We start from the raw sequence: 23,477 nt of genomic DNA, 5'->3' as shown, positions 1-23,477 counted from the left end.
ATAAAGCTTGCTAGCCATAGAAAAACCTGGACCATATTGTAATGGTCATGAAACTAAATCTTTATATACTGAGATGTCAAAACTCATGATTAAAGCTACATCTATTTATGGATACATCCAAACTAAAACTGACTTCTTTTTATCTGTTTTGCTTAGCAGGAAATTTGGAAATATAATAATCTGGTAATATTCACAATAGAGATGGCACGATACCACTTTTTAATGTCTGATACAGATATCATAAATTTGGATATCTGCCGATACCGATATGAATCCGAAATAGTATGTTTTTTAATCAATAAAACTGTTTTTTAATATCGTGCTGCTTTTTGTATAAGTTCATACTCAAGTTAAAAAAAACAAAAAAACACTAAAGCTATTCTGTTATACCTGTATGCAAAAAATACACTGCACCCAAAATATTTCATAGTTCAGCAATACTGATCAATCTAATAAACTTAAACCTACTCCATCCTCCCTATTCTGGTATTTTAAAGACTAAGCAACCTAACTAATAGGGTTGCCAACTCCCAGCAAAAAAAAAAAATTAAAAAAAATAGGGAACCACCCTCCACCTCATGATGCTTAATTGACGTAATCAACTTTAATTTGATGCAGTGTGGGGAAAAAATGCACAGAAATCAATTATTTTTCAAGGACAATTAAATAATGGTGACAACTACAATCTATATTCCTTTGGCAATAAAGTATTGGGAAATTACTGTTTTCCTTTATGAGTTAGTTTAGTTTGATTTTAAATGTTGTCCACAGTACCACTACCTATTAAGCTTTTTTACAGCCACACTGTGGTCGAGGAAAGGAAACTTAACACATAAAACAAAACAATTGTAAAATCCTGGTAATTAAATTATTAATGCACTTAAAGCTCAAAATTTTACCATGACTGCAACTTTAGTGAATTTTGAGTCTGAGGGTAAAAAGTCTGCACAAATGCAGCTTCAACTGGTGAGCAGTTTTGCATGAATGACCACAGCAACATAATCAGCAGCATGTTATTCAAAGCCCATTGGTGGCTTTCAGATAAAGTCGCCTGCACCTCCTTTCCTCTTTGAATGAGCGCCTAAGAGGATCAGGTTACTAGAGAGACTGTGTGACTTTTACCATATGAATGAAGCAAGAGGTAGATTGTCCCTGGTCTGCAGCCTGGGTTGTGTGCCACCACAGGCTGCTTGTCAGTCAACCCAGAAAGGGTCCATTAAACTGACTCCATTAGAGCTAATGAGTTGTAGGTCAGTGGCTATGGGTGGCCTCTCCATTCATGAGTAACAAACCATATAAATGGCAGGCTTGCTGATTTCATTAATTCACACCACCAAGAGGAAGAAATGTTGCCAGTGTTGCAGCAGAGCTTGCACAGTGTGCCATCAAGTAAAAGAGGAAGCAGAGTGCTCATTACCTCTGCACATCATTATATGTAAGGTAGGGCTGCAAGCATCATTAACTTTTATTATAAATTAATTTGAGGTGTTAATCCCAGTTAATTGTTTAGGGATTTTGTTTTTTGCCTGTTTTGTTAAAGTAATTGTCCCCAAACACAAACAATAAAAAGGACAAGGAGGAAATCATTTGAATTTTCTGAATGAGTATTTTATATAGTTTATGTGAAGTAGCACATTACCTGTGTCCCAGATTAGTGCCAAGAGCACTATATTCATCTCAGAGATGTAGGCAGCAAATTCCACTGTACCATCTTGAAACCATCACCAGGATTGAAACTTCTTGCAAGTAAGGCCAATAGCTTGGTAAACCTAACCACAAAAATGTTGTTTTTCATAAATAATTGGAATAAATTAATGGAGAAAAAATACAAAGGTGAGTTTTATATTAGTTCATGATATTGACTGACAAAATGACTTATCAGCAAATTTTGTAAATGTCTGTGTATTAATTTGCACATGCTGCTTTTAGTCATTGCTGTAAATTCTAACATTATAGAACATGAAAAATGAACAGCAACAAGTGGCATTTCAGAAATGATGGTGTACATGCTTGAATGAAGCTTGGATATCCCACAGTATATTCTGATAAAGACTAGAGCTCTTCCCGAATCCCTGTGTAACCCCAACAAGCATACACAAAGCTCAGTATAGTAGAGAGTCAGCAGTGGCTAACCAGCTCCAAAACCTCATTAGATAAATAAGCACAAAGCAGCTATTATGAAAGTCTACAATCGGGAAATAAGAATATGGAAAAACGAATGGGGTGTGAAGGTATGGTAGCAGCAGCTGCATGGCCAAACCACAAATCGCATCCAGCTATTCTGAGGGAATACAGTACCAGTAAACTGAGGCAATTTTGCAGCTACTGAGCTCTGAATATTACACAAGCTGGGCCAGTGGTGTATTTTAGTCATAATCATATCACAGTAAAGTCCAATTTGAATGTGAAACAATAAAATTGAGCTTTTTGTTTGAACAACAGTGTACGGTAGATGAGACCAAAGTTGATTGGCTTAACCCATGTGGAAAATATATATATAAATCTTGTAAAGTTTGTAGCTGTCTTGTGAGAAAGTTTTTTTCTATTTCTTTTCCATATGGGAAAGCTTATATTTTTTTTTTCAAATTAGAAGATTTTTCCAATGTTGTATAATTTTTAACGTGCCAATAAATTATCCTTTCAAGTGTCAAAAGTCTTAGCAAAAGTTCAAAAGCCTACTCAAAACTCTCTCTTAACAATAGCTGTACATATAAACATGGAAATACCAAAAACAACCAAAGAAAAAAATAATTAAGCTCAGCCACACAAAGAAATAAACTCTTCTAAATACTCGTACATGTAGTCTATGAGCAAAATACCCAAACATTAACAGCTCACAAACTGTCAGCAGATCTAAGCGCATGGGCACACTTAGCTTGTTCAAGTTGAGTGAATCATAGCATTGGATAACTGATGAAACTTTAGTAAGTGGCCAGCTTTGGGTCTTAAAATATTTTCTAACTCCACATCCTTTTTAAGGTCAGTGGCTGAAACAGGCATCCATTAAAGAGACATGACACATGGTAGAACTAGCTTACACCTTGCAACCACTTTATGTTCATCTTGTTGGTACCTGGTAAGATCTCCTTCAGAGCTGCCTTGTTTCTTAGTGGCACCGGTTGAAGAAGGTGCTAGAAACAGACCGCATTTGCTGCAGATCCATGGTGCAAATCTTTGTGCCACCACATCACAACTGTATTCCATCCATCCATCCATCCATTTTCATCCGCTTTGTCCGGGGCCGGGTCGCGGGGGCAGCAGCCTAAGCAAAGAGGCCCAGACCTCCCTCTCCCCAGCCACCTCCTCCAGCTTATCCGGGGGAATACCAAGGCGTTCCCAGGCCAGCCGAGAGATATAATCTCTCCAGCGTATCCTGGGTCTGCCCCGGGGCCTCCTCCCGGTGGGACATGCCTGGAACACCTCACCCAGGAGGCGCCCAGGGGGCATCCTTGTCAGATGCCCGAACCACCTCAGCTGGCTCCTTTCGATGTGGAGCAGCAGCTGCTCTACTCTGAGCCCCTCCCGGATGGCCGAACTTCTCACCCTATCTCTAAGGGAGAGGCCAGCCACCCTTCGGAGGAAGCTCATTTCTGCCGCTTGTATCCGCGATCTCGTTCTTTCGGTCACTACCCACAGCTCGTGGCCATAGGTGAGGGTAGGGACGTAGATCGACCGGTAAATTGAGAGCTTCGCTTTTACACTCAGCTCCCTCTTCACCACGACGGACCGGTGCAGCGTCCGCATTACTGCAGCTGCAGCCCCAATCCGTCTGTCGATCTCCGGCTCCCTTCTCCCATCACTCGCGAACAAGACCCCGAGATACTTGAACTCCTCCACTTGGGGCAGGAACTCATCCCCGACCCGGAGTGGGCACTCCACCCTTTTCCGGCTGAGAACCATGGCCTCAGATTTGGAGGTGCTGATCCTCATTCCCGCTGCTTCACACTCGGCTGCGAACCGCTCCAGTGCGAGCTGGAGGCCCTCACCCGATGAAGCCAACAGAACCACATCATCTGCAAAAATCAGAGATGAGATTCTGAGGCCACCAAAGCGAAAGCCCTCCGCCACTTGGCTGCGCCTAGAAATCCTGTCCATAAAAATTATGAACAGAACCGGAGACAAAGGGCAGCCCTGGCGGAGCCCATCACCCACCGGGAACGAGTCCGACTTATTGCCGGCAATGCGAACCAAGCTCTTGCAACGGTTGTATAGGGATCGAATGGCCCGTAGCAATGGGCCAGACACCCCATATTCCCGCAACACCTCCCACAGGACACCCCGAGGGACACGGTCGAATGCCTTCTCCAAGTCCACAAAACACATGTAGACTGGTTGGGCAAACTCCCATGCACCCTCAAGTATCCTGGAGAGGATAAAGAGCTGGTCCAGTGTTCCGCGACCAGGACGAAAACCGCATTGTTCTTCCTGTATCCGAGGTTCGACTAACGGACGAACTCTCCTTTCCAGCACCCTGGCATAGACTTTCCCAGGGAGGCTGAGGAGTGTGATCCCCCTGTAGTTGGAACACACCCTCCGGTCCCCTTTCTTGAAGATGGGGACCACCACCCCGGTCTGCCAGTCCACAGGTACTGCCCCTGATCTCCACGCAACATTGCAGAGGCGTGTCAACCAGAACAGCCCTACAACGTCCAGAGCCTTCAGGAACTCGGGGCGGACCTCATCAACACCAGGGGCTCTGCCACCAAGGAGTTGTTTAACTGCCTCAGTGACCTCGCCCCCGGAAATTGGCGGGTCATTCCCCTCATCCCCAGACTCTGCTTCCTCCTCGGAAGACGTGTCAGTGGGATTAAGGAGGTCCTCGAAGTATTCCTTCCACCGCCTGACAATTTTCTCAGTCGACGTCAGCAGCGCTCCGCCAGCACTATACACAGTGCAGGTAGAGCACCGCTTTCCCCTCCTGAGACGTCTGACGGTTTGCCAGAATCTCTTCGAGGCAGCCCGAAAGTCTTTTTCCATGGCCTCTCCGAACTCCTCCCACACCCGAGTTTTTGCTTCAGCCACTGCCCGAGCCGCATTCCGCTTGGCCTGTCGATACCTGTCGGCTGCCTCCGGAGTCCCACAGGCTAACCAAGCCCGATAGGACTCCTTCAGCCTGGTGGCTCCCTTCACCTCTGGTGTCCACCATTTGGTTCGGGGATTACCACCACGGCAGGCACCAACCACCTTGCGGCCGCAGCTCAATGCAGCAGCTTCGGCAATGGAGACGCTGAACATGGTCCATTCGGACTCAATGTCCCCAGTCTCCCTCGGAATGCTGTTGAAGCTCTGCCGGAGGTGTGCGTTGAAGATCTCGCGGACTGGGGCCTCTGCTAGACGTTCCCAGCACACCCTCACTACGCGTTTAGGTGCACCAGGTCTGTCCAGCGTCTTCCCCCGCCACCTGATCCAACTCACCACCAGGTGGTGATCAGTTGACAGCTCAGCCCCTCTCTTTACCCGAGTGTCCAGAACATATGGTCGCAGGTCTGCTGATACGATTACAAAATCGATCATCGACCTACGGCCTAGAGCATCCTGGTGCCACGTGCACTTATGGACACTCTTATGTTCGAACAGGGTGTTCGTTATGGCCAAACTGTGATTAGCACAGAAGTCCAATAACAGAGCACCGCTCGGGTTCAGATCAGGGAGGCCGTTCCTCCCAATCACGCCCCTCCAGGTCTCGCTGTCGTTACCCACGTGAGCATTGAAGTCTCCCAGCAGGACAACAGAGTCTCCAGGTGGAGCACCCTCCAGCACCCCCCCCCCCCAGGGACTCTGAGGAGGCTGGGTACTCTGAACTGCCACTCGGCGCATAAGCGCAGATGACAGTCAGGACCCGTTCCCCGACCCTAAGGCGCAGGGAACAAACCCTCTCGTCCACCGGGAAAAACCCCAACGTACCGGCAGCAAGCCGAGGGGATATTAGGATACCCACCCCAGCCCGCCGCCTCTCACCAGGGGCAACTCCAGACTGAGACAGAGTCCAGCCCCTCTCCAGGAGACTGGTTCCAGAGCCCAAGCCATGTGTAGAGGTGAGCCCGACTATATCTAGCCGGTACCTCTCAACCTCACGCACTAACTCCGGCTCCTTCCCCACCAGAGAGGTGACATTCCATGTCCCTATTGCCAGTCTTGGCAGCCGGGGGTCAGTCCGCCAGGGCCTCCGCTCCTGGCCGCCACCCGGCACACAATGCACCCAACCCCTATGGCGCCTCCTGCGGGTGGTGGGCCTGCGGGAGGATGGGCCCATGTCTCCTCTTCGGGCTGTGCCCGGCCGGGCCCCATGGACTAAGGCCCGGCCACCAGACGCTCGCCCTCGGGCACCCTCCCCGGGCCTGGCTCCAGGGCGGGGCCCCGGTAACCCTATCCCGGGCAGGGTAAACTGTTCCCTCGATGTCCTTTTCATAAGGGTCTTATGAATCGCTCTTTGTCTGGTCCCTCACCCAGGGCCAATTTGCCATGGGAGACCCTACCAGGGGGCAAAAGCCCCCAGACAACATAGCCCCTGGGATCCCAGGGGCAACTGTATTCCATCTGATTAAAATCTGACTGTGGAAGCCATTTGTAAACTCAGTCAGTAAACTCTGTCATAGTAAAGAAATCAGCTTTGTGACATGACATGTTATACTGTTAGAAGCAACCATCACAAGATACAGTGGTACACTGTGGTCACTGTGGGGTAGAAGCATGCAGTGAATCACAACCGACACCATGAACTGCTGATAAAATGCAGGATGGATCCATGCTTTCATGTTGTTTATGCCTAATTTAACCCTAGCTTTAAAAGCAGTAGAAATCAGGACTCAGTTTCCTGCTCTCAGCTGCCGGGAGTTACACCCAGTGTGGTCCTCTGGTGGTGTAGCCCATCTGTTTCAAGGTTCATTGGTGCAAGAGATGTTCCTCTGAATACCTCAGTTATAACGACTGGTTATTTGAGATACTGCTCTGTTCATATCAGCTTGAAACAGTCTGGCCATGCTCCTTTGACATCTGACATCAACAAGGCATTTTCTGCCAGAGAACAGCCACACACTGGATACTTTCTCTTTTTAGGACCAGTCTCTGTAAACCCTAGAGACGGTTATGTGGGAAAATTTCAGCAGCTCAGCAGTTTCTGAGAAACTCAAACCAGCCTGTCTGGCACCAGCAACCATACTATGTTTAAAGTCACTTAAACCATCTTTCTTCCCCATTTTGATGCTCAGTTTGATTGGCTCATTAGATGTTGCGGTAAGAACAGTTGAACAGATGTACCTAATAAAATAATGTATGTTACATAAACAATGGTCAGTACAGCGGTGGTTTTAATAACTGAAAAAAAAAAACCCCGCAAGTCTGAATATCAATAGCGCATGGTCATTATTATACTGATCATTAAAGACAGTAAAATTCTGATTTTAAAGTTTAATTTGATCACTTGGCTGTTCTCAAATATAAAAATTGGGAGATGTTGGATTACTGAACTATAATATGGTTTTATAGAAGCAGGGAGCATGAATCACTATGAAGGTTTTCGATGGTCCACGAGACCATCAATAACTCATCCATTTTATCTTAATTGCTTAGGCATAATTTATAGTCCTATAAAAGTTATAGTACAATCAATGAACTTTTATTGATCCCAACCTTATTAACTGTTAGAGCAGCAAAAATACATATGAGACCAGATAGGGTAATACATATGAACACTACTTATAAGAAGCATTAAAAAAATTTCAATGCATTTAAAATGTAAACTTAGATGAAGCTTAAATTTTAAACTTATTCTACTATTGTCCCAAATTTAAAATTAGGTTAAGTTTAAATTTTAATGACTAAATTTACTTAGTCTCCCAAAATCTGGAAAAATAAATCATTACAATTTATACATTTTTTGATTGCCATTTCCTTCAATTTTGCCCTAAACAAAATTGGAAAGGACAGATAGTTTGCTCATTTGTTTTCTCAGTTTTTATATCATGAATTCGTTCTGTGCCTCTTTCACTCACTTAGTCCCTGCTACTTAAAATATGGAGTGTAAGTAAGATTTATTTAGAGCTTTTTCAGTTATAAAGTCATAAAATGTTATACAATAAAACAAAGAAGACTAGAGAGGCAAAAATCATCATCTTTACTAACATCAAAACACAAACATAAAAGTGGAGTTATCCTCCCTTCATGATTTATGTTTCAGCTATTTCTCTTTTATATGGCACGGATGGCAAAACTTCCAAAATAAGGACACACCTGTTTAACTTTACTCATAGCTCCTCCTGATGCATTTCAGGAATTAAAATATCCTTCAGCCGAGATCAATTTCTGCTTCACCGCCACAGGACAGAGTGAAGAGGAGATGATGAGAAATGAGAAAGGCCATACCATTTTGGGATCATGCTCATGCAGACTCAGTGAGTGTTTTACTGATGATACAAACATCCTGATCATTCCTGTGGTATTTCATCGGCTATGGTCTGGGAAGTATTCAGGCTTTTCCAGGAGGCTCCAGTCAAATTAAAGCCAATGTAACAGAGCACATTATCCAATTGAAAGCGTCGAGTTTATTCAACGGTAAAGTGTGCCAAGAAATACCATTTTCTTCACTGTGTTAACATCAAACAGACGGGGCAATTTTATTCCACTCAGTCATCAGGCAGTGATGAGTCAACACAAATCCACATCTTTCCCGTATAGCCATGTGCCGCTGTTACCCATCTGCTTCAAGTCTCAATAAGTAGAGCGATGTGCAATGCCCCAGCGCACACTAATGTGTACAGTTGTGTCAGATGCATATTTATAGCCCACCTAGTAACTTGAACGGATGTCACGTTCACTTTTCACATCTGGCTGCATGTTATTTTTTAACAGGTCAGTAGCTGTAAATTTGTGTGTCACTGACCCAAATTCAGATCCTCAAAATAATTCACATTTGTTTTCTGTTAAAATGATCACAATCTTTTTGGATATGCTCAACTACACTGTTAAACAGAATTGACATTAACACGAATCCATTATTGTTAAGCACAATTACATTTTGCCATTTTCACAAAAATCTGCTGAAACAACGACCTTTATTCACTCATTAAACGCAGCATAAGCCAATCATTTATGTATTTTAATACATAAATTATAATTTTTAATTCATTAATTCATTATCAGTTAATAATTACTGTATTATTTTTTAATAACCAAAGCATTTGCATGTAATATGCATCTGCAGTTGTGGAATGTAATTTAAAAAAAGAAAATACTTAAAAATAATAATATTTCTAGAATAATATTTTAAACATCATATAAAAAGACGCTGAGCCATAAAGGAATAACATAATTATCTTGCAATTATCTTGCAACTTGAATTCAAAAGTGCCTTAACATTGTCACACCACATTAAAATTTAAATTCAATCACAAACAGCATTTCAATAACCATGTATTTTAATCTGCATATTAAGCAAATATCTCAAGCATCCCAATTATTTTCACTTTGTCTGACACATTAATTTTCCCTGATAAATGACTAAAGGGTCCATGAGACTTATTAGGCAAGTTAGTTTTCCCCTTTCAGAATGAAAGGTGTTTTCTCCATAGCATAGCATAGCAGCAACTCATTAGCACCGATGCTTCACAGCTAAAAGGCAGTGGGTTCAAATCTGCCTGTTTGTGTCTTTTCCCTTTACTGTGTAGGTACAAGAAAAAAACTCAAACAGTCCAAGGACATGATGTTAGGTTATTTGATTATTCTTAACTGGCTGTAAGTGTAAATGTGAGAGTGTGCAGTTGCCCGTGTTTGTGCATTAGACTTGTGAAAGACTGACGACCCATCCAGGGCGTGCTCTCTTTGTTGCTTAAATCACCTGTAATTCTGAACTGGATAAAAGGTTAAGAAAATGAATGGGCATTTCTTTATTAGCTGGCCCCCAGCCTCCTGTCATCTTGAAAAGGGGCCTTTGGGCAAAGCAAGTTGCTCCTATGATCACAAGTTCATTAAAGATTTACACTTATTTTATTCAAGTCATGGCAGACTTGTAGTCAAGACCGCCTAAACCAAGACAATACCAAGACCGAGTCAAGACCAAGACAACGTCGAGACGAGACTAAGACCGAGACCAAGACAAAAAAGTCTTTAAACTGCAGCCAGATGCTGCTTCATTTACGGGTGTCAGGCATATTAATGTTTTTGCAATGCACTCACAGCCCTCCTCACCGCTGTCTACTGTCTCACTCACTTACTGAGAGGACAGACGCACGCTCCACTTGACTGTCGCGTCTCTCACCCTCTCTGTTTTTCACATAATGATATTATCCTATATCCTCGCATGTGATTGGCTACAATCGGGAGGGATTGGAGCATAGCTGAGCCACTGTGTGAGAGCTGAGCAGCGAAAGGAAATTAAGTGAGGAGCCGGCTCTCGCTCAATGGGAGTCGGCTCTTCTGATTCACTACAAAGCACTCTCTAAGCACGGCTCTTAGAGCTGATGCTTTTGCGCATGACACATTATCGAATGTTACGTTGTGTGTCATGGATTTTGTTGACTCCAAATCTCCCAACCACTATGTCGATCTGAGACAGCAAGATAGAGACAGCGAGACCAAGACAAGACTGAGCGATCTGAGACCAAGACAAGACCAAGACCACGTAAAAATGGTCTCGAGACCGGTCTTGAGACATCCAACTCTAAGTCATGGCATGATGTTGTATATGCTCAGTGTACCATTCACCTCAAAATCCCCTAGGCACATTTAGAGCTCAGAGTAATTTGACACCTATCACATTAAATGTCCATTGCTGTCAAGCCCAGCTTTAAGTAAAACTAACCAAACTTCTCAACCCTGTTTGCACTTGGACATAGGGCAGGGCAATATGGCCAAAAATATTCATCGCAATATCTATTTGAAAATTTGCGATAAGGATATAACTGACGATATAACTGACGCGAGACAAAATAAATAAATCCCTCAATGTATTTTCACTTAAACAAGCAGCTGTTTTTTTATGCAAATTCCTTGCTGACAGTTTAACCAAAAGGCATTTCCAGTGGAAATTGGCCAAGATATCCTGAGCATAACCATGTATAATATCCACAAAACTTAAAAAGAGGTTATACACACACACAATACGGTAATATTATGTTGAAGCACAGTACGTATCACTCCGCAAGGCTCCTGACTACAATAGCTGTAATGCTCCAACAATCCATCAAGCGGTGCGGGTTTGTAGCTTAAAGTCGTACTAAAACATTTTTTGACATAAAATGTACGACATAAAATTGGTTCGAGGTCAGTAAGCACAACCAGAATTCATACATAAGGAGCACCGGATTATAAGGGGCACTGTTGATTTTTCAGAAAATCAAAGGATTTTAAGAGCGACTTATTTTCCGAAAAACACACTAATAACCAAGGCCCACTTGCGTGCTCTACCAAAAATTGTGCTTTGGTGTGTATCTGACAGATGAAAGCCAAACCAGTTCCACACCACTGAAGTTGCACATTTTTACAAACCAATTCTGGTTCATCCGTTTCATTCAACGATCCGCGTTTGCCCTTCTCATTCTGCGTCACCACCATGCTTTTTCTGCCATGTGTGTATGAAAACAAAGGCACTGCGCATGTGCATTTTACCCATATTCTATCACGATATTTAATTTTCTTATCATTACCTAACATTATACCGGCATTACCGTGAACGGCATGATATGGCCCAGCCCTACTTGAACAAAGGACTGGTTGATTTATAGTTTTCGCTTTTACATGGATATACATTTATATACTACTCTTATATAGTATTGTTAAGTAGCTTGAAACTTTGAAAAGTTTATCCAATTCAACACAAGAGTAGGTACTATTGTTAAAATTCATAGCAGCAGTCTACTGCACATATAGACCTTTTAGAAACTGACCAATGTATCCTTTGGAAGCCAAAGTCCAATATTATGTTTTCAGGGAATTACTGACAATAGAAGAAAAATTGTGAATTAAACAGACCTTTTGCTTCTACAGGGAGTGCAGAATTATTAGGCAAATGAGTGTTTTGTCCACATCATCCTCTTCATGCATGTTGTCTTACTCCAAGCTGTATAGGCTCGAAAGCCTACTACCAATTAAGCATATTAGGTGATGCGCATCTCTGTAATGAGAAGGGGTGTGGTCTAATGACATCGACACCCTATATCAGGTGTGCATAATTATTAGGCAACTTCCTTTCCTTTGGCAAAATGGGTCAAAAGAAGGACTTGACAGGCTCAGAAAAGTCAAAAATAGTGAGATATCTTGCAGAGGGATGCAGCAGTCTCAAAATTGCAAAGCTTCTGAAGCGTGATCATCGAACAATCAAGCGTTTCATTCAAAATAGTCAACAGGGTCGCAAGAAGCGTGTGGAAAAACCAAGGCGCAAAATAACTGCCCATGAACTGAGAAAAGTCAAGCGTGCAGCTGCCAAGATGCCACTTGCCACCAGTTTGGCCATATTTCAGAGCTGCAACATCACTGGAGTGCCCAAAAGCACAAGGTGTGCAATACTCAGAGACATGGCCAAGGTAAGAAAGGCTGAAAGACGACCACCACTGAACAAGACACACAAGCTGAAACGTCAAGACTGGGCCAAGAAATATCTCAAGACTGGTTTTTCTAAGGTTTTATGGACTGATGAAATGAGAGTGAGTCTTGATGGGCCAGATGGATGGGTCCGTGGCTGGATTGGTAAAGGGCAGAGAGCTCCAGTCCGACTCAGACGCCAGCAAGGTGGAGGTGGAGTACTGGTTTGGGCTGGTATCATCAAAGATGAGCTTGTGGGGCCTTTTCGGGATGAGGATGGAGTCAAGCTCAACTCCCAGTCCTACTGCCAGTTTCTGGAAGACACCTTCTTCAAGCAGTGGTACAGGAAGAAGTCTGCATCCTTCAAGAAAAACATGATTTTCATGCAGGACAATGCTCCATCACACGCGTCCAAGTACTCCACAGCGTGGCTGGCAAGAAAGGGTATAAAAGAAGAAAAACTAATGACATGGCCTCCTTGTTCACCTGATCTGAACCCCATTGAGAACCTGTGGTCCATCATCAAATGTGAGATTTACAAGGAGGGAAAACAGTACACCTCTCTGAACAGTGTCTGGGAGGCTGTGGCTGCTGCTGCACGCAATGTTGATGGTGAACAGATCAAAACACTGACAGGATCCATGGATGGCAGGCTTTTGAGTGTCCTTGCAAAGAAAGGTGGCTATATTGGTCGCTGATTTGTTTTTGTTTTGTTTTTGAATGTCAGAAATGTATATTTGTGAATGTGGAGATGTTATATTGGTTTCACTGGTAAAAATAAATAATTGAAATGGGTATATATTTGTTTTTTGTTAAGTTGCCTAATAATTATGCACAGTAATAGTCACCTGCACACACAGATATCCTCCTAAAATAGCTAAAACTAAAAACAAACTAAAAACTACTTCCAAAAACATTCAGCTTTGATATTAATGAGTTTTTTGGGTTCATTGAGAACATGGTTGTTGTTCAATAATAAAATTATTCCTCAAAAATACAACTTGCCTAATAATTCTGCACTCCCTGTATCTGGATTTTTGTTAGATTGTTTAAAACCAAATTTTAGCTAACTTAATTTGCTGTTTTTAAAACTTCTTTTCTGAAGGAGAAAACCTCAAACTGCAGGAGATTTCATATATCAAAAGTTAATTTCCATGAATAGAAATGTTATTTACTGTTATCTATTGTTGGTATGACAATGAAGTCAATGTTGTCTTCATTGGGAGGGTATTTATGTTTTCATGTTGTTTATGTCAAATTCTGACATTACCAAAACAGAATTTTATAACTTTATTGTCTAGTTTTAGTGAGCTTCCTGTTTCTAAAAGAGCTCATGCTGCTGTTACAGGGTCACAAGTTGAATTGACAGGTGGAGAAAAGCTCTTTTGAGATGCTGAACAGTTCCTGTGCTGCTGCAGATTCTGCACAGGAGCACGCCACAGTAATTTTGATTAACAACCCATTTACTTCTGTTTATATAAGCTGCTTACATTTCTGTCATTTTGCACACGTGCCATATCTTACTGTTTTTAACTTGCTCAACCATGATTTAAAGGCATAGCTTAAAATGAAAACACGTTTACAATTAAGTTTCGGGACACAGTGTTTTCTGGAATGAGCTCTTAAATATTTTCTCCTTGGCAGGTTTAACATTAGAACCCACGAGTACAGTAATATGGCAACAGGAACAAATGTTCTGCGTCTGGTTAGTGTGATGGATGATCAAGCTCAAATGCCTTTCATCACTGCACAAAAATGAATTGCGGCTGTCTGTACCAAATCAAATCAATAATAAAATGCAGTGATAAAATAGAGCGAGACGAGACAGTAAAACTGATGTTTTGATTTATCACAATGGCTTAGAGTGTCTAAATATTCTGTTATGCACTCATATACTGTACAAAATACCAAATTCCATAGTGATCTGGTTCTGACTTACTCGTAAATATTCATTCAAGTTTAAATGTTTGAGGCTATCTGTCTGAAGGTACAAGACTGTTTAAGTCTAGAAAATCTGTCAAAGCTCATGTGTCCAAGAATTCAGACAAATGTTATTGTGTTAACGTTAAACTAACACGCCATTTCCAACCCCTAGAATAATGTACATGATGGAGGTCTGCTTCTTGATTTCAATATGTTTCAGTATGTAACGATGTGGTGAGAGGGGAAAACACATTAATGTTCTCTTCCCTTATTTGTCTTGTAAAGAATGTGTTTACAGTGGGTTTACGAGCTGGCTAAGACAATTTCTCCACTTGTCTGTCAACAGGATTGAAGAGGCAGAGGTGTGCTGGATGGCAGCCACAGCCAGGCCTCATGGCAGGAGGTGCCCATAACACACAGAACTCTAATCACATCCTCTAGGAGCCACAAAGGTGGTACAGTTCACGTGCATACACTGAAAAGGTATATATATGTGTAAATGCAAACAAGTCTCGAAACAGATCAGTTTTTTTCATGTGTTTGTCTTGTTTTGTTGTAGATGTCTGTTGTAGATAATACATATGTAAAGCTAGCAACACTGTGCTTATTCAGCATGGCTGTGTTCACACTGCATCCTCAGTGTTTGTTTGTTTTTTGTTTTTTTCACATTATCCATTCAGTTCTGCTAATATCAGATTCCAGTGTAAACTGGTCACTGTCCTGAACTGACCTGCATGTGCCGAAAAACAATAACAAAGGCGTCACTCACATTTGCTCTTGCACAGAAGTAAATATGGAGACCAGTACAGCCAGTGTTTACATTTTCATTTAAACGTTGATGTGCAGAAAAAGCTGGAAAATATGTAGCCAGATGTCAAAGAGAGATTATGGTTTTTAGATTATTTTAATTACGGTTTGTGTGGTAGCAACAGCTGCTACTTCTAGACCTGAAGGTTTATAGTGCTGTCAAAAGTTTGTCCCATTTCTGTTTTTTCTTTTTTTGTGTGCATATGTGCCACACGTACATATTATAATATTAAACACATTTTAATATTAGACAATAACCAAAGTATAAAAAATAGAAGATATGAATGGGGTTAAATACGAAATCATCTGGAGGTATTAGATTAGGCATTTTACAATACTGGTGCACCGGTGGCGGTTTCTTTGTTTGTTTCACTCAGCTCTGAAATTTCTTTTTTAAGCTTATCAGCACTTATTTTCCTGTGTTATTCCCCCACTTCCAAAAATCTGAAACATTACAAAAAATTGACTCTGCTCAATTTCAATGTGCCAATAAGCCATGTCACACATTGGGTACATTTGAGCCATTAATGTGTTTACGAATGTCAAATTAGCCCTGACATGTCTGTATAATTTTGAATTTAAAAGAGAACATAGACACCGCATTGTTGCTGGTCTTTCACTTTTCTTGTTACTATAAGCAATGCTGCTCCTGGGAAGATATTGTTCTCATCTTAAGCTTTTTCCTTGCTAATTTAGTCTGTGTGATGTTTGCTATGCTATGCTATAAAGTGATCTTCCTCTGTCCCCTAAAGTAATCTAAATTGGCACTTAAAGGCAGAAAAGAAAAGAAAAAAGAGGTGTGGCATATCTTCACTGCCTTTGTCTGTTTATTTCCAACAATGATGCAGTAATGATTTTGTCATGTCAAAATGTTGCACCAGGTATCAATAACTTGAACTAGACAGACCTTAAAAACCTATAATATTTTAGTTCTAGCTCACATTATGTATTGTTGCACAGGCTATAGTTTTTCTTTTGATTTGTTTTGCCAACAATTTTAATCCACAAGTGCTCACCCTGCTACCTGAGGCAAACACAGCATATAATAAGCCTACCCAACAGAGCCTGCTATTGTAGCTATCACAGGTGTTGACATGCCTGTGATTCCTGTTGTATTAAATGAAGGACACAGCCTGTCAACTTAAAAAAGCCATTAAGCACAGATGTTCTGTTCTGTGTTTTGTGGTGAGTCATGACACGATGAAAAGAAAATGACATCAAACACGTCACATTAATGTCAATTATATATTTCCCTATGTGTCACGCCTACTCTGATGGGTAATTTTGTTTTTTTGGGTATGTTATTCTTTAATTTTCCACCATTTAATTCAGCACTGTTTCTGTCTAGTTTTCCTTTTTTTAATAAACAGTACTGTGTACATTTTTTTGGACAATTTAGATCAGGGGTGGGCAATTCCAGGCCTCGAGGGCCGGTGTCCTGCAGGTTTTAAATGGGTCCTTGATGCAACACAGCTGATTTAAATGACTAAATTACCTCTTCAACATGTCCTAAAGGCCTGGTAACGAACTAATCATTTGATTCAGGTGTGTTGACCCAGGGTGATATGTAAAACCTGCAGGAGGAGACACAAATCCAGCCTCTGGGAGTCACAAGCTAATGCTAGTCCCAAGTCCACACAAATAGAAATGTCAGGAAGAGCATCCGGCACAAAGTCTGTCCCAAATAAACGTGTATCTATCCACTGTGGTGATCTCTTGGGAATTAAAGAAGCAGACAGTACAAAATATGGGACTTATAATCTCTCCAACTAGTCCTTCAACCCAAGTCAAATAACCCGTATCCACGGATTAGTCTTACTGAAAGGGGCAAATAAAGCAAGTATTTTTCACATCAGTTAAGTTTCATTTCAGCTCACAAACCTTGAAAGAAGAGTATCAGGTTTACAACAATAAAACCAGGTTGTTGAGTGGTCATACTCTAGAACAGTATTTCCCACACACATATTTCACATTAGAAAAATCACACGGCACATCACCAAACAAAATGATAATTTAGTAAGGATGGTGCAGGAATTTCCTCTTATTTTCTTAGTCTTAATCACAAGTATCCATAAAGGTTTCCTCTTTCCTCATTGATCACTGGACCTGGTAGCTTGTGACTCCCAGAGGCTGGATTTGAGTCTCCTCCCAGTATACCTTTTTTGCTTTATTCTGACCACTACTCACACTAGCACCTTCATCTGGGTTGGAATTTTCTCCAGGACCCAGGTCAGACTGACTACTTTTTCTTTTCAAATATTTACCTTTTGCAACTCCATGCTGAGTTATCTCACTTGCAACATGACTAAGTAATTTTTTATTCGTCTTCTTCGGTTATAAAGGCAGTTGGTAACCCATTAAATTGGAGCAAGAAGTTGTACTGTCCTCTGGTGGAAGAGAATATAATTGTTCTTCCCGTTACTCACACCGGTCGCTTGGTGTACCAGTCAGGTGAAACCAAATAATCTTCCACAGCACACCTGATCATTTCTCACGGCACACCTATGTGCCATAAGAATGGTTGGAAAACACTGCTTTTAGGAGACACTGAATGAGGGTTTGACCAAGGACATGAACTGCAGTAAACAAACAACAGTCTTCTATATTAAAGTCTGGCATTTTATTGACCCATTCACCCATTCCTGCAACTCAACCTTAACCGTCATTCATTCAGCTCTGTGCACCACATCATCTGACTTTCTCACTTCATAACTGCCGCAGCCACTAAAGTGCACTGCTATCACTAGGAAAAATACAAGAAAATACGAGTGTTGTAGTGGTCTTAAATAGCTCAGAATTAAGAATAAAAACCTCTAAGACCTTCATGGATAGGAAATTCCTGGGCTATCCTTACTCACCATTGCTTAATATCCACAATTCACATGTTATCAATTTAAAAAATCTATCACATCCTGTGTGAAATAAAAGAGAGGGAATACAACAGTGTGCGTGACTCATAGCCATAGCCTGCTGCAGTGATCACTGGGACAATAAATGGTGTACACATGAAGTAACTCCAGAGAATGTCTTCAGGCAGCCACAGATTGTTAAGAGAGTTCACTGTCATCTTGTGAATGTAATTGAGTTAGTAATTTTTTTATATTATTGCTAAATTAGATATGAAACATTGTACTGCTTTCTGTTTACATGTATAAATCAGCTCAAGGACTCTGCAGCCTTGGCAGCAGCTGCCTAATCAGGATTTGCAGACTCCACCCTTAGCAATGCCAAACACAGACTTTTAATAAATAGTGCATGTAAAAACTGTTAACGGTAAGTCATCAAACTTAATGTCAGGAAAGATGTTTGGGGTTTCTTCTGCTTTAAACAAGAGCTCCAGCATGCACGTACATAAAGGGAATCTCACAGTTCAACATGTTGAGGATTGAATAAGTGCATGTGGAGATTAATACTACATTGTAAAAAAAAAAAAAAAAAAATTAAAATTCACTATTTTTATCTAGGTAAGCAAAAGAACATTCACATAATTTTAAAACTGCAAAATTATACATGTTAATTGCATACAATACAAAATAATTGGTGATCAATTACATTCTACACCTCCCCACAACTCTAAAGAACATTATAGCATTTTTCATTGTTTTCGTTTTCAAACCTCCACCTGTCACGGCTTCAGGAAGCCCATAAACAGTGATATAATACGTATGGTGAGCACAACAAAAACGCGTTAACTGCTAAAGAACCACCTAGTTCCCTCAGGAGTTACTGGATACCGAAAAGAAAACAAAAGAAAGGGAATATCACTTGGAAGCATCCTATACATATTAATGTTGATGTTACTACATGTCTGCTGAAGAAGCTCTATGTTTCATATGTAATGTTTCATATCCGCTGTAACATCTATGTGTTTTCCGTTCTTATTGACACCCTCAGGTCGTGTGCCCATGAGGTCGTCCATGCTGGTCCTGTTCCTCTTCTTAAGTGCCCAGGCTGTGGCCGCAACCAGAGGGGACTTGTACACCACCACCACAGCGGCACAGGAAAACACTCCAAGTGACAACCCAGACTCTATCCCGGTTGTTGATCCCAAACTCTTCACCAAGCGCCACTACCTCTCACCCAGAGTGCTTTTTAGCTCTCAGCCCCCTGATGCAGAGCCATCGGGGTCACAGAGTGCTGGCAGAAGGACCCGAAGGCAAGCAGGGCAGCCTCAACACCGCGGGATGTACTCAGTATGTGAGAGTATTAGTGTCTGGGTGGTCAACAAGACCAAAGCCACGGACACCTTAGGCAGAGAGGTGACAGTCCTCCCAGACGTGAAAATCAACAATGTCAACATGAAGCAGTACTTCTTCGAGACGACATGTCATAGCCCTCGATCAGGCAGCTCAGGCTGTTTAGGAATTGATGCGAGACACTGGAACTCCTACTGTACTAATTCACACACTTTTGTGCGAGCGCTGACTTCATTCCAGAACCTGGTGGCGTGGAGACACATACGCATTAACGTGGCCTGTGTGTGCGTGCTCAGCCGCAAGTCCTGGCGGCAATGAAGACTTACGACACGCGCACACAGATTCACAAAGCCAAATGCATTACATACACAGACAAGCAAACAGGCAGGCAGAAGTGACTTTTTTTTTCACATAATTTATCACCAAAAACTTCTCAACCTCTGCACAAAGTAAATTATTAGTATATGTCAAAGTATCAAGACTGCATGTATGTACACCAGACCTGGGTCAAAGAGTATCTGCAGCTGGTTTTGTGTTTTGGTTGTTTGCTTTGGGGTTTGTTTGTTTTTTTTAACTGTTTGAAGTACCACGCTACAGGGGGTGTAGCTGTGCCGGTATCTATTTTAGCTGTGGTTTATATCAGACTCAGCTTATGGAAATTCAATACGCAGCTACGTGCTCAGTTTGACAAGTGTGCGTGCTCTGGATTTATCATAACTTTTAAGCATTACACTGAAAAATATTCTAAAATACAGACAGGAAATATTTTTATGTACATATACACATATTGCATACATTCATGGGTTATGTTTGCTATACTAAGTGCACAACTGTTTCCTCTGTGGCTCATTCCAACCATTTCCTCTCTGTTTTCAGCATTGCTGTATCTGATGTTTCAAGCACAAACATGTGCATCTTTTAAATGCCAAAGGCTTGGAATTAATTTGTTGGTGTAAAAATTCTCCAGATTATAAAATTATATTCTATTATACACTTCTTGTGTTTGGTGTATCCAACCAGTAATGTAAAAGTGGCAACGCCATGCTCCAAATGAGTGAATTTATTGAATTTTTGTAGCATCATTTTCCAAGCGTTGCATAGTCCCGAAAAAGTCATCTCATAAGCGCATAAATTTTCCAAAGGAGAAAACAGCGAGAAGGGAGGTCTGATGTGCATACTACCTGACTATACACCTAAATAGTCCACAAAAATAAACTAAACATGGAAACAAACTAATTAAAACATTAGGAAAAAGTAGTAGCTTAGTGTAATAAAACATGGCCTCAATAGCATTTCCCCCCTCTTACTCTATGGAAACTTTTTAGCTCCATACATTTACAAAGGTAAATAGGAGGCATAATAAATATTTATCATCCAGGAGCAACAATCAAATGCCAGGATGCCATAATGACAGGAAATGGAAACAAAGACCAAACCAAACTGCAGACGGGAGGTAAATTTGCTGATGCAGTGCAATTCAAATGGAGAACATTATAGTGTATAAGAAAGCATGAAAGATTAATTCTGGTTCATTGCGTTAAGGCAGAGCATACAGGTACAAGCGGATGATCTTTTGCTTTTATACTTTACTTTCAAATTATCACTTATACCACATCTACAAATACAGACCTAAAATGCAGCAGAACCACAGCTAAATGGCACCTTTACATGATGAATGATGATTATAAGATCTGCTCCAAACATCCATATGTCATTCAGACTCTGAAAATGGTAATTAAGGAAACTGGTTTCAGCTGTCTGACTTTCCTTGATTACTAACTGCTCAACAAAGAATTTAGAAATGCCTCTAAAACAATATGCTGTGTGTGTCTGATCATTTGTAGTCTAGTATCGCTTTTGATAAATACAAATATTGCTCATATAATTCTCTTTTATTTTGATGCAGATGAAATTGCTATCTTAGTGCTTAAGGCCTGAACTGAACTTGTAATGCTGCAGTAGTTTATATATAGCTGTTATGAACAGATCTCCCAACCCAAACTCCTCTAATGTAACTGCGCTATGACATTAGTTTGACACTTGAAGATATTAAAAGTAGAAATATGTCCTTTACTTATACGTTGATTTTTTATTATGTTGGACAGCTATTCGGTAATTGCAGAAGGTTTCATTCACTGCTGTTTAGTTAATGCCTGCTGGGTTTAGACTAAATCACAGGAACATTTTAAAGCTGCAGCTTTTACAGACACAGACCTTGGGTTTAAAAGACCATGTGATTTGGTTCCAGAAAGCACAGGCTTAAACCTGCCTTAACCTTAAACTGCAGCTCAGCTTATGACAGAGTAGCAGCCTCTAGGACTTTTGGCACAACAACACAGTCAAGCTTCTTTTCTGCCAGTCATTATACTGTCATGCAGCCCATTTACTGAAGAAGACTAAATCAATCCACAACTTTGCAAATACAATTTGACCCAGGCCTGATAAAACCAAAAGTGTTTTTTTTAATAAATGTTGTTGTTGATATTGTTATTTATTAAACATTTACAAACATGCACTGTGTGCTTTCTGTAGTGTTCTGGGAAGCTTGCTGCTTCCTTCAGCAAAAAGGAAAGCCCTGACAGAAGTGAAAAAAAGAGAATTCCCATATGGCTTCGTTTTACCGCCATTTTTTTTTTTTTTTTTTGGCTTTGCTTTGTGTTTTTCTCTTGCTATCATTCTACAGTGCATATGAAACAAAACTGAAAAGACAAACACAGGGCAAAAATGATTGATAATACAATACCTTTCCAATGATATTTCAGTGCTCTCAGCGAACACAAAATTATTCTCCAGGCAGTATCGATTGGGATTTTTGTAGGCTTGCAGCCTAATTTTGTGTCCCATCGGGTATTTGAGGTGTCTGATATGATTGAGCGAACATGGAACTAATGTAGAAATGCAAACAAAAATCAGATGAGGTTGTATTCCTGGAAACCTTGAGTTTTAAGATAAAGCAACAGGGCTCAGCTGCTAAAAAGAATGCAACACTTCCCCCTAGAGGTCAAGACGGAAACATGAAATTTTTCCTAAAAATAATACTTTCACAAATAAAAACGTGACTCCTAACATGTTGGATTTGACAGATATTAGACTCCGCTCAGGCAATAAATTGTAGCTAGTTCCCCACGTTTCATACACTACCTCCACAAACTAAAAGCAGCACTGATGCTCACTTAAATGAACAAAATAGGACAAATATTAATTTGATTTTGTTATAGATCGTTTTTCCATGGTTTCTAAGAAAATAGTTGTTTGTTTTTTATAATCGCGTTATAAAAAGCCTTACGTTACCACATGCCAGACGTCAGTGTGCATGTCCATGCGCATGCCTCGTGTTTAGTTCAGGGCCCATGCGAAGCCCTCGGAAAAAGTAGCGCTTCTTTGTTTTGAACATGTTTATTTCATTTTATTGAGCAACGCGAAATTGACGGGAGTCCCCAAGCTGCTGTCCTGTGGCAAGTGGAGAAGAGTCAATATGGCTGAAATGAAATGGAAAAATACTGTGTATGTGTAACTAAAATGTATGAAATAAAAAAAAAAAAAAACCATTCAGTAAAAAATTACACCCACATCTTCCAGAAGGTGTAATTTAATTAGATGGTTTGACCTACTGTTACTTAATACATTCATAACGTTTTTTGTCTTAAAATTAGTCCTGAACACAAGAAAATAATGCTGTTGTTATTATTGAGCCTTTTATTTTTGTTATTGGTTATTTCCGGATATCGTTTTTAGGATGGATTAAGTTATGAATGTACTAACAAGGTACCTGAGCTTACATAATTTCATAGATATAATTTTGTGTCACGCAGTATGACGCAGTAATCCTACCTTGCAAAGATACTGAAATTTGTTTGAAAGGTCCAGTAAAAGTAAAGGCTGAATAAAATTTAAAATGCATAAATTGTTCATATCAACTAATAGATTTATAATTTAAGATCCATTCAAAGTGAGCATTGTGGCAAGGATAAAGATAACTGCATAAAGACCGAAACAAAGTGGCCTCTTTCATAAGTAGTGTCTGCAAACCACAGCTGA

At 40.8% G+C, this 23,477-nt stretch overlaps 1 protein-coding gene across 3 annotated transcripts; it reads left to right on the top strand.

Annotated features, from left to right (window-relative positions):
* Window positions 1-1,170: 1,170 nt before the first annotated feature.
* ngfb (nerve growth factor b (beta polypeptide)) lies at window positions 1,171-21,915 on the top strand. Of its 3 annotated transcripts, XM_026166977.1 has the most exons (3): window positions 1,171-1,440; window positions 14,783-14,919; window positions 19,138-21,915. In XM_026166977.1, exon 3 carries the CDS (start codon window positions 19,149-19,151, stop codon window positions 19,755-19,757), a length of 609 nt encoding a protein of 202 aa, XP_026022762.1. In that variant the 5' UTR covers window positions 1,171-1,440; window positions 14,783-14,919; window positions 19,138-19,148; the 3' UTR covers window positions 19,758-21,915. The 3 variants fall into 3 exon arrangements, with proteins under 3 accessions (XP_026022762.1, XP_026022763.1, XP_026022764.1); XM_026166978.1 differs by lacking the exons at window positions 1,171-1,440; window positions 14,783-14,919 and adding an exon at window positions 16,799-17,472; XM_026166979.1 differs by lacking the exons at window positions 1,171-1,440; window positions 14,783-14,919 and adding an exon at window positions 17,479-18,516.
* The last annotated feature ends 1,562 nt before the right edge of the window (window positions 21,916-23,477 follow it).

Source organism: Astatotilapia calliptera, chromosome 5, assembly GCF_900246225.1.
Source record: "Astatotilapia calliptera chromosome 5, fAstCal1.2, whole genome shotgun sequence".
NCBI classification, from domain to species: domain Eukaryota; kingdom Metazoa; phylum Chordata; class Actinopteri; order Cichliformes; family Cichlidae; genus Astatotilapia; species Astatotilapia calliptera.
Note: the sequence above shows the minus strand (reverse complement) of the source record. Positions and strands in the feature narration are given on the sequence as shown.